Here is a 15,067-nt window from a genome sequence, read left to right as displayed (position 1 = left end):
TCTTGTTTGGTTTTGTTTCCTCTTTCCCATTCTTCATTCCATCTGTTACAATCCTTCTTTATAACCTGACTAATGCCTAATGTGAAAGTATTTGCAGATACTATACTTGATTGTATGTCACCATGGGGGGGAGGGGAATGGAGGAGGGAGAGAAAATTTGAAATTCAAAGAATTATGGTAATGAATCTTGTAAACTAAAAGTAAACAAATTAATAAAGACCAAAAAAAAAAAAAGTAGGCAAGCTATCTGCTTCTTTTTCAATCTCTTATGTTTTCCTTTCTGGACTTTCTTGCAACTATGTAGGCAATCAAAAATTTTCCACATTCTTCTTCAAGAGTTTTACTTGCAGAAAAAGCTTTTACATTGGAGGGGAAGAGGGGGGAGGTAACAGGGAATGAGTGAACCTTACTCTCATCAGATTTGGCTTAAGGAGGGAATAACATATATACTCAATCAAGTATGGAAATCTATCTTACCCTACAGGAAAGTTGGGGGGAAAGGAATAATGGGAGGGGGGATGATAGAAGGAGGGCAGATTGGGGTAGGGGGTAGTCAGAAGCAAACACTTTTGAGGAGGGACAGGGTCAAAGGAGAGAATAGAATAAATGGGGAGCAGGATAGGATGGAGGGAAATATAGTTAGTCTTTCACAACGTGACTATTATAGAAGTGTTTTGCATAATTACACATGTATAATCTATATTGAATTGCTTGCCTTCTCAATGAAGGTGGATGTGGAGGGAAGAAGGGAGAGAATTTGGAACTCAAAGTTTTTAAAATGAATGTTAAAAACTGTTTTTATATGCAAGTAGGAAATAACATATGCAGGAAATGGGGTATAGAAATCTATCTTGCCCTACCAGAAAATAGAAGGGAAAGGGATAAAAGAGGGGGAGGTGGGCAGATTGGGGGAAGGTAGAGATGGGGAGAAAATTTGGAACTCAAAATCTTGTGGAAGTGAAGGTTAAAAAGTGAAAATAAATTAATTAATAAAAAATATAATTAAAATTTTTAAAGAGTTTTGTTTGCCTCAGACTCCTTTATTTCTTAAGACTCTAAAGTTGTTGACTGAAGTTGAATTTGCTTTGTTCTTTGCCTTTAATTGTTCATTAGAACAATCTAGTGTCAGGAATATACATCAGTTTTCTAGATTCCTTTCTGCCTGTTTCTTTTTTTATTACCATTGACTTGGTAGGTAGCATTTAAGTTTTTTTTTTATTTTGTTTTACTTTATTTTTATTTTGAACTTGAATATTGCCCCCTCAAAAAAAAAAAAACAAGAATACTTCCAAAAACATAGCAGAAAACAAAAAGACTGTATATGCATCTGAGTTTCTATTTCATAAGCCTTACTTTAAAATATATGTAAATGTATACACATACATATATACACACATATATGTATGTATTTAAAGTTCAACACGTTACTTTCAAAACTGTCCTGCTTACCTGTGCTTCCTTTTCAATTTCCTTTTGTTCTCTTCTGTGCATTTTAAAAAATATTTCAGAGGCATATATTTGGGGAGATATCAGTATTAATAACCCTGTCCCCAAAAGTAAAAATGGGGGAAAGTGTTAAAAATAAGCATAATCAAGAAAAACAAATGCATATTGTGGCCATTTCTAAAAAATACACATCTCTTTCTGCAACTTAAGACCCTTGCCTGCCTCACTATCAGGAAGTGGCTTACATGCTTATATCACTGAACATCTGGTTAGTCTTTACTTTTTAATTAAAGTTCTTAAGTTTTCAAAGTTGTTTTTCTTTATGATATTGTCCCTGAAGTTCTCTTGATTCTGCTCACCTCATTGGGTAATAGGTTATATTTACCAAGATTCTATGAAATCATCTCTTTGATGATTTCTTATGGCACAATAATACTCCATTACATTTTCATACCACAATTTTTTCAGCAATTCCCAGTAGACAGATTCCAGTTCTGTTTTTTTTTTTCCTTTTAATCCCCTCACCCTTTTTAGGATCAGGAATTTCAGAATAAAACTAATCCTTCCTATTATCACCTCTTATCACCATCTCTCTCTCTCTATTGCCATTCATTTCTCTGTTGAGTTAGATGTATTTCAACACCAATGTGAATGTTGTTTTTAAGGATACAAGTATGTATTTAACTATCTTTTATCAGTTTGGTTTAGACTGAATTCAATCTGATGTCCCCAAACCTTCCTCCATCTATGAATACTCTTCTTCTCACATACTCCAATTATGTAAACTAGCAAGTTACTGTGATCTTCCAATGTCTTTCTCCAGTGACTTCTTCAAGTCACTCCTGCCATGGTGGTGCTGGATGCCTACACTTAGCTGTTATTCATTGAGAGCTTTACCATCCTCCAATGATTCTTGCTATAACAAGTGGTGCCTCATAAATTGTTTTGAACAGTACCTGAAATGTTTTTACACTGTCAAATACGATGTGAAAATATATTCATTCATAACGATCAGAGAATATACTAACTTTGGGGAATTACTGTTTGGAATTATTATCTTGGTATATTTATTCTGCTCGCTATATTCATGTGATAAAAAATTCAAAAAGGGCTTTTCAGAATCCCAATCTACATGTGCCTATCTCCTCTCTAATACCATTTCAGTCATCTTTGCTATTTTTGCCATATGTTTCATTATTAAGCAAAATGAGTTTACATTGAATACATTTTCAATGACACCAAGTTTCTTTGATTCCTCCCTCTTCAGCTTTTAGCAACTACAATTTCATCTCTTATTTCACCTAATCTAGATTTATATATAGCTATATCTTACAAAATAACTGTAAAAATAACCTTTCCTGCAGATAAGCAGTATGTTGTTGAATGACTTGAGATGGGAGGTACTATTGACAAAAAGCAGTATAAAGCCCTGCTTCACATAAGCTGTTTCTAATTTTGTTATAACAGTGTATAATCAAATACCTGCACATAATATCAAAGTATTCACATCTTCAGTCTATTTCACGGTCTTTCCTGCTTTAGTGATGAGTACTCTGTGTACTGAAACATTTCTAGCAGGTAGGGTTGGGTATGTATTTCCCATTTATTACAGTGTATCTTGCCTTTCCTCTTATACCAGACCATACCACCTACTTTACTAATGCTTTACTAATGCTTTACTAACATTGAGTTTTTAAGACCAGTCTGCAAACCAGTGCCATCATACTAATTCCTTAGATTCATAAAAGTAGTTCATCACACTAGCTGCATAAGCTAACTCAACTGGTGGCATAGCCAGGGCCCAACTGTTCAACATTTTAGAGTTCCTGCAGACCTTCATAGCTATTATATTGGTTGTAGGATGCACAGAATCTACACTGCACATTACCCAAAATGGCACTTGGCTAATTTTGCCATATCCCCATCCCCCTATGATATGGACAAAGTATTTGATTCTGAAGGGGGTAGAAGTGGTAATAGTGGGTGGTGGGAAGAAGAGGAGAAGATGGTGGTGGTGGTAGTCCTGGTGTTACTAGTAACCATAAGTAGTTGGGGCAGCTAGAAGGTTCAGTGGATAGACTAGTGGGCCTGGGATAAGGAAGACCTGAGTCCAAATCTAGCCTCAGACACGTACTAGTTGTGGGACCCTCAGCAGTCACTCAACCCCTATTTGTCTTAGATCCTCATCTGTAAAATGAGGACACACCGGAGAAGAAAATGTCAAACCCCATGGACATGACTGAAAACCTGACCAACAACAAAACAGGAGTAGTAATAGTACTAGTAGTTGCAGCAATAATAATAGTGGCAATGGTAATGGTAGTAGTGGTGGTGGTGGTAATAATTATAGTAGTAGCAGTGATAGTAGTAATAGTAGTAGAAGTCATGGTGGTAACAGTAGTGGTGATGGTGGTGGAGGCAGTAGTGGTGATGGTAATAATAGGAGTAGCAGTAGTAATAATAGTGGTGCTGATACTACTAATGGCAGTAGGAGTTGTAATAATGGTGATAGTAGTGGTGATTGTTGTAGTGACAGCAGCAGCAGCAGCAGCAGTAGTAGCCATCATTGTCATCATAGTAGAAGCACCTTGCCTCTGCAATTACCTGACAATGTAACTCTGAAAACACCATTTTGTCTCTCTAGGTTTCAGTTTTTCATTATAAAAATGATAAGTTAAATGAAAACATCCCTAAGCTCTGAAGATTCCATCTTTGAATTAGATGAATCTGATTTCATTATTATGACTACTCCCTGTGATTGAGAAGAATGCAAATCATCCATACCCATTCACCCTATAGGGCTCTTTTCCATGTGCTCCCACAATCCCTCTGTAAGTAGCGTAACTCAACATGCAGAGATTTCTTGACATCACATGTGTACCAATGGGATGCACGCACTGTCCCTCAGTAATCTATTGGTGTCATAAAATGACTGTCCAACCTGTTTTTCTAATTACATCTCACTGCGGGGATACCTTTTAAATTGCTTGTCCTATACAATATTTACTTACTAATATGCAGCAGTTTCTTTACATTCATCATGCACCTCTCTATTCAAATAACCTACAACTTTGATTCTTCAGAAATTAAGGTATTCTCTGACATTCAGCCATATACTCTGTCTGGAATACTGATATTTAAAAGACAGTCTTTTGCTGCAGGGCGGTTAACAGATCATTATAAAAGCATGGCAAACATTTCCAAAGATCACCCAGTCTATTCTCATCTTATTTAATTCTGCCCCACTTCATTGTCCAACATCTTGGTACACAATGTTTACCCAAGATACAGACACTGATAGACCTGCCCTAGGAATGGTTTTTCTAAATGATTATCAAATGTATGCTTCATGCACTTATGTTTTTCAAAACTTTTTGTTATTTCAAACTCGATTTTGAGTGATTAAATACTTCACAAAGTAGGCTCTAGAATCTTAAGGGGCTTGAGGCAATCAGCAGAATATTATAAAGGACTCACCATCTATAGGGAAGTTCTTTTCCATCTATATACTTGTTTTATGTAAAAATTGATATTAATTATCAGAGGATCTTCAAAAAGGGTTATTTCTGTTACATCTTTTAAGGGCTCTCATATGATTTTCTGATACATACATGGAAAACACCACACTAGAAGAGAGACTCTAAGGCAGGATTTTACTCTGCCAAATTAAACAGTAATTGAATAAAATGTTTTTATAGTCAATAAACAATAAACCTGGAAGAATTTTATACTCTCTGTACTTTTCAATCAATCATAACTAAAAAGCTGTGGTCTGCTTTAAAACGCAATTTGTAAAAGCCTATCTGTTCCTTCCTATACCTTCATTAAGGATGCACTTGATATATACATCAATTACTCTCATAAAGACATTATAGAGATGATTAAGTAGGTTTATCAATGTGTGATCATTGATATTCTAAGCAGTGATGGCTTAAGAAGGAAAAATAGAGACAAAGCAGCAGCTATTTCTGCTTCTGGAGTGGTAAGAAATTAAAATGTAACAAGCCTCTTCTGGCCCTCAGTATCTAACAACTTGACAGTGATGTGTAAACCATCCAGTCATTTTTTCCTGGCTTATCCAACCTAAATTGTTTAGAAAAGCTTCAAATCCCATTAAAAAATTAAACATGCAAATTTTATTAGAACATAAAAATTGATAACTCTGATAGGAAGTGTTCAGTATGTGTGTCTAAAAATCTTCATTTTTCAGATTTTAAATCAATCTCACTTCACATATTCCTTTCTCAAGCCCCCAAATATACATTTGGGACATGGATTTTGTATTTTTTTTTATACAATGGGAACATTCCTAGAATTGCAATGAAATGATAGTTTCTCAGTTTAGCTTGTCTATTTTTATTCATCATGTGCAATAAGCAAGTATTTTGCTTGGACTTGCAAATAGAAACCACAAAATCTGAGTTTGTGAGAGAGCGTGTGTATGTACACATGACAAACTTTTGAAATTCTGAATTGTTCCACAGGGCCATTCAAGGGAAAGAAAGACATTCCACAGATCTGGAGAACTTGACCAAAAATAAGGGCATAGTTGGGCTATGGCAGCTTTGTGATGCTTGGACTCTATTCTGGTAAGATTCTTGTAAACATGATTTCAACATCATAAAACAAGATTTAATATTTTAGCATTTAGAGAACACAGTCCTACAATAGATGTCAAAATCTCTCTCTCACTAATACTGCTGTTTATTGAGGCTTAACACATTCCCAACTAATGCCAGTTATTTAAATTGTCTTTTTCAAATTATCACAGCCTTTTATACTGTTTAGTTACTATTATCCAGTGTCTTTTAACCAAATAATCTAATGCTTGATATAGTAATATAAGTACAGTAATCTATTGCATGTATCATCAACCTCTACCTTTCAACAAATGTCTACTTTTCCTCAGTCTGTTTTCAATTATTGTGTCAATATATTATTCTAAGCCTTTAGGCTTCTTTTCTGGGATAAAGCTCCTTGAATTTGTATAATGTAGAACTTAACAATCCTTCTTATCAACAAATTCCTTGAGAGAATATGGCCCAAGGAATCCACTGACATACACACTTCACTCTAGTTTTCATACCAAGATAGAAAGGTAGGAAGCCCTCTTATCCAATTTCTCCTCCTCCACCAGCAGGTTTGGCTCTCTGGAGAATTTCTCAGCCTTTGAGTTTTGACAACTTAAGTATCTTTTAAAAATTCTGTCAAATGTGAAAGATGGCCCACATTAAGAAGCCAATCCCCATTCCCTTCTCCTTCAGGAGAGGTAAATGCTCTTGCTTTACATGGATATAGTGGACAGTCCCTTCTTAGGATATGTTTTCTTATTAAGAAACCAACTCTTCAAGGTCATCACTAAAACTTTTAAATCAATTTATAAACACTTCCATCACATAATTCTTAAATTTTAGACACTCTTCATAACCAAAATTACTGGAAAATCTAAGCAGAAATAATAAAGACAACTGAAATCCACAAGTAATTCTAAAATCTCATCTTATCATGTTTTTTCCCCACATAAAATCTTTAAAAATAGATTTTTACAGAAGAAGTAAGGCTGATCATTTTACACATCATTAACATCCAGGCAGATTGTTAGAGGCACCAAAAGGAGTTTGTTGAGAAAATAAACTCCTATTTCTGAATGAATACAGTCTTCTACCATGTGAATACCATGTGAAATACTAACCACATACTTCCATAAATGTGAACTCTGTTATTCCCTTTAGTTTCTTCTTAGGGCTGTAGAAACTGGCCCACCTATATTCATTTCCATACAACCACCTGTTTCTTTTTTTTTTTCATGCCTTCTTTCATTCATACATACATACATACATACACACACACACACACATATAGCTGAAACAAAGTACCTATTCCTTTTAAGGTTTTTACTGCTAACAGCAATGAGAAGCTTTAATATAACAAATGATCCATAATGTCATCCATGTGGATATTTCCTCTGTTAGGACAGATGGCAATCCATCTGTCTTCCTTCTCTTCCTCTGAGATCCTTGCCCATGTTCTTCCATTGATACACCATAGAGGATCTACCCAACATACTGGAAACTGGTCCTTATGTCAAAGGTACTTAATCAAGAGTTTTGCTTCTTTTCATATTTTGATAACAATATGTCAATATAATGGGTCGCTTTTGTTATACTATAAATTTAATTTATGAACATAAAAATTTTATTCTGAGAAGGATTTGGCTTTACCAGATTGTCAAAAGGTTCCCTGACACAAAGAAGGTTAAAACCCCCTGCACTAGACCTTTTAACAATTTAAAAGTACCCAAATGAAGGAAAAGGACCTATATTTACAAAAATATTTGTAGCAGTTCTTTTAGTGATGTCAAAGAATTGGAAATTGAGGTGATATCCATGGATCTGGGAATGAGTGAACAAGTTGTTATATATGATTGTGATGGAATACTACGGTGCTGTGAGAAATGACAAACAGTACACTCTCAGAAAAACTTGGAAAGACTTACATGAACTGATGAAAAGTGAAATTAGCAGCACGAGGACAACATTGTACACAATAATAGCAAGACTGTATCATTATGATCTACTATGAATAACTTAGTTATGCACAGCAATACAATGATCCAAGATAATTCTGAAGGATTTATGATGAAAGGTGTTGTCCATCTCCAGAGAAAGAACTGATGGAATCTGAACTGAGACTGAAGATACTTTTTCTTTACTTTATTTTTCTTGGGGGCTTTTTTCCTGTGTTTTCTTTCACAGCATGACTTACATGGAAATGTGTTTTGCATGAATACACAAGCATAACTTATGTCAAATTGCTTGCTTTCTCAATGAGGGGGTAGGGGAGAAAGGGAGGGAATTTGGAACTCAAAATCTGAAAAAAGAATTTTAAAATTGCTTTTACTTGTAATTGGGAAAAATAAAATATTATTTTTTTAAAAAGAAAGTATCAGGGCAGCTATGTGGCACAGTGAATAGAGCACTGGCCCTGGACCTGAGTTCAAATCCAGCTTCACACACTTGATCACACTTACTAGCTGTGTGACCTTGGGCAAGTCACCCCAATTGCCCTGCCTTCCCCCATCCAAAAAGGCAAAAAAAAAAAAAGAACATCCATTGAAAACCCATGCACTACCAATAGAGAACCCTTACTCATACCTCATGACCAGCCCATCTCCATCTGATTGTGTTTCTTCAATGACATACTTTACACAACATCTTAAATATGTTATCATTGGAAATCTGCCCCAGCTTACTAGAACCCACCATGTACCTCTCTATAACTCTATTCCCAGAAGATCATAGCTGACCTTTATCCCCACCAGTTCCTCCTTTTTCAAAATAAAAGACATGGGTAACATGGTAACATGGGCAATAATAGTAGCCCTCTTTATACACAAGAAATCAAATTAAGATTCATCTAAGTTTCAACAGTCAGATTCAGTGAGTTTCCTAAACTATTTTATACTTTTTAATACAGTGACAGGGAGAACAAAACCCAGGTACTAGGAGTGAGGAGAAACAATGAGGAAAGAGTTGCTATCTACCAGACTAGGCTATGACAGCAGTGGTGGTTAGGAATAGGGGGCAGTGTCCCTGCTTCTTTCTCCATCATCCCTGCCAGTTAGACCAATTCAGAGCCTGCCCTGGATTAGCATTAGGGCACAGTGAGCAGCAGGCAAGGGTAGAAGTAGAGGGTTGCTGAGAAGACAGATGAGGACCTGGGAAGCATTAATGTCTTTAATCATAAAGGTGAGGAGAGCAGGGGGGAGGGAGAGACAAGAAGGAACTGGGAGAAATCCCAGGTAGTGATGTAGGGTAGAGAAGGGTCTGTGGTCACCTACTTGAAAAAAACATTCCCAAGTAGTTGTTCTTATAAAAGAATATGTAAATGTAAATGAGGAACTGCCTATATTGTCTACTGTTCCATTTTATCATTTACCCATATTTTATATTTGGGAATCCAATGACCTCTATCAACACCTACTTATTTAAATTCCATTATGAATGTTCCTGGACATGATGAGCACACAACTTCCTGTAGTCAGGTAACAATTCTTCAAGAAGTTAATGCCTTTTAGAAATGGTCTAAACACACTTCACTTCTCTGTCTAGTCATTCCTTTTTTTCTGTCCAAATTTTAGGCATTCATCTTGGCTTAGAGAAAGGACAGAATTTAAATCCCCAACTCTTTAATGTTGCAACAATGTGTTAGTTCTAGAAAAAGGCTGTCATGGATGTGCTTCTCTCTCAAATTCAGATAAAAAAAATAGGGGAGGGAGAGAGGATGCAGGGAGAGAATGATAGATGGAGGGATAAAGAGAAGAACTTGGAGGATAAGGGAAAGGAAGAAAAGGAAAGAGGGGTGAAAAGGAGAGCGGGTAAAGACTGGATGGAGGGTGAGGAGGTAAGGGGGGACAGGAAGGAGAGAAGGAAAGGGAGAGGGAAAACAGGGAAAGGTAGAAGAGAAGGGGGAAAGAGTAAAGGAGAGAGATGGGGAGGAAGAGAGAGGGAAAGATGGAGAAGAGGGTACGGGAGAGAGAAAGGGAAAGAAAGAAAGAGGGAGAGAAGTAATGAGAAGAAAAGAAAGAGGGAGGAGACAAAGACAGAGAGAAAGAGAGAGACAGAGAGAGAGAGAGAGAGAGAGAGAGAGAGAGAGAGAGAGAGAGAGAGAGAGAGAGAGAGAGAGAGAGAGAGAGAGAGAGAGAGAGAGAGAGAGAGAGAGAGAGAGAGAGAGAGAGAGAGAGAGAGAGAGAGGGGGGGGGAGCGGGGGGTGGGGAAGGGCGAGAAAGAGAGTGAGGGGGGGGAGGGAGGGAGGGAGGGAGGGAGAAAGAGAGAGAGAGTTTCGCTCTTATTTTTTTTCTTGGTTTCCCCCTAAGAGTAAGTCCAGGAATAAGACAAGGAAAAAGCAGTAAGGACAAGGTCACAGAGACATCGTTTTCACTTAATCTCATTATATAAAAAAGAAACTAGGCACTTTTGAAGGCAACAGAGGAAAAAACCAAATAAAAAAAAGAAAATGAAAAAGAGAGAGATTGACCAATGGGACAATTAACCAAAAGAGAGAGTATGAATGAGATGAGAGGCAATGAAGGGCTTAGGTTTGGCCAGAAGTTCTAGCTCATCCATTAAGACTGGTCCAAATGAAGAGTGGGATGAAAGTGTAAAGAGATTTTTGAGATGGAAAGGACCAAAATTCAGGAGCTCAGAGCAGATGGCTATTACTTTTTTCTATAAAATAGGAGGCAAAAGTCTTTTACTGAAACAGAGAAATGAGAATGTACACTTAGGGGCTTGGGGAATCTGTAAAGCATTAGGAAAATGGTTTGGAAAGGTCCAGTGATTTATTAACTTTACAAATCAAGTAAGTGTCACAGCCAGTGCTGAGAGGAAGCTCTTTTGCCTACAAGCCCAGAGCTCTTCCTCCCTGTCTTCATCTCTCTCTTTAGGAATGTTGCATTCTCTCCAGCAACCACACACAACTAGTGTGTATATATGGGATGATGCCCACGTTGGATTAGATCTGAATTCACATTGCCCCTGGACTAGCTCTTCTAAAACCAAAACATTTTCTGAAGAATAGAAAAATCATTTGCTAGACCTTAGCTCATCATGTCTTTATCTTCCAGAAAGTATCAGTGGCGTCACCGAGTGTACATTTGGTGATCCCAAACGTTAAATAAGTTTAAGGGGCAGTTTATGGGGCAATGATGCTCATTTGTTGTTGTTCAGTCATTTCAATCATGTCTAATTCTTTGTGACCCTATTTAGGGTTTTCTTGTGAAAGATACTGGGTACGGTTTGCCATTTCTTTCTCCAGCTCATTTTACAGATGAGGGAACTGAGGCAAAGAGGGCTAAGTGACTTGCCCAGGGTCACAGAGTCAGTGTCTGAAGCCACATAGGAAGTCAGGAAGATGAGTCTTCCTAACTCCAGGCCCAGCAGCTCTATCCATTTTGACACCTGACTGTCTAACAATGCTTATTAGGTCTGAGTATAAACTCATTTTGCTATAGGTGTGTGGTTAAGTATTAGTTTTCAGGACTAACTCATATAAAGCTTTTAATTTTTCTAGACTTGATTGTCATCAATGGAGCTGTATAATCATTAAGCAAATAAACATGAAATGTAGCAATATAATTTTGTTGAATAAATCTATTCAATAATGTAACTTAAGACCATAGGAAGCATATAAATAATTTTAGGAGAAAACAAAACAAAAAGCAGTGTGAATGCAGAACACTACCTGTGGTGGATACAACATTCTCCGGGCTCTCACCACACAGTTTCGACAACAAACTGGTCTTGCCAGCACCCGAGAGGCCTATGCAGACCAAGTCATACTCTGCTCGTGGAGGAGGGGGTCCCTTGCAGCAAAGTGCTCTAAAACACTGAAAAGAGAGAAAAAGACATAGCTTTCAAAATCTATAGCAACAAAATGGGACAGCTTTTTAAATAACTGAGTATATCTCTTTTCTATTCTATGTCACTGATGTAGCTGATTTTATAGAACCTATTTTAAGTCATGGTAGCTAAGCAGCACAGTGGATACCTCACTGGGCCTGGATTCAGAAGGACCTGAGTACAAATCTGGCCTTTGACACTTAGTAGCTGAGTGATCCTGAACAAGTCACTTCACCCTGTCAGCCTCAGTTTCCTCATCTACAAAATGAGCTGAAGAAGAAAATGGAAAGCCATTCCTATATCCCAACCAGGAAAACTCCAAATAGGGTCATAAAGAATTGGACACTACTGAATAACAAAATTTTGTGTCATCTTATAGTATTTCCTCATTGCTAAACATGAATCCATGCTGCAAATAACACTGTTTCCTCCTTCCCAACAATCACAGAAATTCACATCCAATCTGGGGAAGCAGGTTTACACAGAAGCAAAACCAGGGAAGAGTAAATAAGTACCAAATTACTTCCTGACTCTTGGGCTAAACAAGAATGCAGCACCCTATTTGAAGATATCTCCAAAAATACCATGCTAGACCTTCCCCAGAGAAGTTCTCAATCTTTGAAAGAGCCCCCAAATCAGCCAGAAGTGTCATTATATCCATGAGTTTGAGAGGGACTTCAACTGGAGTAGATTCCTTAATACAAATTAGCCCTCCAGTTACAGGGATATAAAGGCAAAGCAATAGTTACTCATATGAGTTTGCCTAAGTACGAGACTATAAAACAGGTGGTGTTTTTTTTTTCCCTTTTCTGCTTGATTTAGGGCAGTTGGGCAGTGCAGTGGGAACCTGGAATCAGAAAGACTCATCTTTCTGAGTTCAAATCTGGCCTCAGAGACTTACTAGCTGGGTGACCCTGGGCAAGTCAACTTAACCTTGTTTGCTTCAGTTCCTCATCTATAAATAAGCTGGAAAAGGAAATGACAAATCCCTCCATCACCTCTGCCAAGAGAACTCTAGACGGGGTCAAGGAAAGTTAGACACTACTGAAACAATGGAACAACTGCTTTTTTGGGGCATAGAGGTTGATTGTTTTTGTTTTGGTCATATTTACCCATGCTATATTTCTATCAGACTAGCAAATTTGAATTCTATAATTATCAGTTTTCCAGTTTGAAACTTCTTTCAATTTGACAAATATTTACAAACAACTACTATGCAGGGGCACTCAGCTGATGTTCTATGTATTATATACATAGAATTCTGTGGCATTTAAAATCAACTAGATAAAAGGTATAGGGTCATCCCAAGGATGAGAAGTTCTATTAGACTTTCCACCAGGAGCTTCATTCTCATTTTCTAAGCCAATGAAACTTCATTTCTTATTATAATGATTCCTATCTGAAGGCTTCATAACACATGAAGTACTAGGACCAGCCTGAATGCTACTGAAAATTAAACTAGGTAGATAATTCTTTTTCCCCCTAATGTTATTGAACAAAGAACACAAAATATAAACAATGAAAGGGCCCTAACTCCCTTGTTTTATAGAATGGGAAACTGAGGCTCAGTTGCAAGTGATTTGCATGAGACTAATTATTAGCAGAATCAGGTGTACGGAGTCTTAGTCAAATGCTCTTTCTACAATATAGTGCAAAATCTCTAGAAAGAGAGTACCTTACAAAAGCCACTTTTAAAAAGAGAGGTATGTTTATTTTTTAAATAACACAACTAATGAATAATAAAAGCTAACATTTATAAAACTTTTTATGGCTTACAAAGTGCTTTTAATGGCAGCTCAGTTGATCCTAAAAGCACTATAATGTAGATGTTATTATTATCCTCATTTGTAACAGATGAGGAAACTGAGGTGATAAGTTAAGGTACTTGATTATGATCACACAACTAGTGCTGGAGGTAGGGATTTGAACTTAGGTCTTCCTGATTTCAAGTCTAACACGCTCTATCAGTGTGCCACATGCTGTAAGGGACTTTTCTCAGTCCCCCTCACTGCTAGCCATTCCTCATACTTCATATCAAATATGAGATAACCTCATATTTATATTGTATAGAATTTGGATATACAAAGCTGTTTGCATACTGTCTCCTCTGTCAGAATCTGAGAGCTACCTGAAGGCAAAGTCCATGTTTTTGCCCCTTTTTATATCCCCAGTACTTAGGAAACGTTGTGCCTGGTACACAGAAAACACTACCTAAATGCTTATTGACTGACAGACTACATTTTGATGGAGTGGCAACTGGCATGATTATTCAATAATCTAATGGCATAAAAATACATCCAATTTTCTGATCCAATTTCATTTAATTTCTTTTTTCTCTCTCTGTGTAATGGCACAAATTAATACAACTTAAATGAGGAATTTTAGTTGAACTTTAGCTTTAATTCTTCCCATGATTTTGCTTCCATTACCTAAGGACCCTTTGTGGTTTGCAAAAACATGAAAAACAATGCTATTCCAGAGCAAAAGGCTGTGAAGTTATTTTCTTAAAGGAAAATATCACATCCAATAAAATACCACAAAACTTTAACTGTAAAAGTCTACACTGATTGTCTAATGAAAATTTGCATTTTTTTCAGAACACACATGAATAAAGAAGGAATGCCTCTAAATTTTATGTCCTAATCAGCACCCTGCAATAAAAATACCTCTGAATAAGTGTATCTGTCAGTAAGTATTCCTAGAACACCTTCGGGAAACATGGTCAAGATCAGACCTCAAACTACAACTTCAAAGAGTTTATAATTTTAAAGGGGAGAGACAAGTACATACAATTAATATAAATAGGTACTGAAATCCCTGAATTGTTACTTACAATAAAAGCATATTTAGGAATCCACTTCCCACTCAAGGGATTTGGTTTTGGTTTTGTTGGTTGGTGAGTTTTTGTTTTGTGTTTCTTACTAATGTATTATAAAATAAAGGGGTAAGTAGAGAAAGCATTCTAAAGGAAGCTGGAGGCAGGCTTTAAATTCTTATTTCGATTCAAATCCTGCCTTTGACTCCACTACCTGTTCTAGTAGTAATAGTAGCACTACCAATAACAGTAGCTGTAGCAATAGCAGCAGTAGTAACAGTAGCAATAATAGTAACAATAGTAACAGGAGAATCAGTAGTAGTATCAATAGCAGTAACACTGGTAGCAACAACAGGAGCAGTAGTAGTAGTAGTAGTAGTAGTAGTAGTAGTAGTAGTAGTAGTAG

General features: G+C 36.8%; 1 protein-coding gene across 10 annotated transcripts in view; it reads right to left on the bottom strand.

Annotated features, from left to right (window-relative positions):
* ARL15 (ARF like GTPase 15) overlaps nt 1-15,067 on the bottom strand; it is a 513,713-nt gene that overhangs the window by 338,484 nt on the left and 160,162 nt on the right. For all 10 annotated transcript variants that reach the window (XM_069095282.1, XM_069095283.1, XM_069095278.1 and 7 more), the window contains one exon: nt 11,689-11,833. In XM_069095282.1, coding sequence (XP_068951383.1) covers nt 11,689-11,833 — 145 coding nt within the window. The remainder of the gene's footprint in view (nt 1-11,688; nt 11,834-15,067) is intronic.

The sequence above is a fragment of the Petaurus breviceps genome, unplaced genomic scaffold, assembly GCF_028583685.1.
Source record: "Petaurus breviceps papuanus isolate PSGF00001 unplaced genomic scaffold, PetGlider_PUasm1.0 226, whole genome shotgun sequence".
In the NCBI taxonomy this organism is placed as follows: domain Eukaryota; kingdom Metazoa; phylum Chordata; class Mammalia; order Diprotodontia; family Petauridae; genus Petaurus; species Petaurus breviceps.
This window is presented reverse-complemented; position numbering and strand designations above follow the sequence as displayed.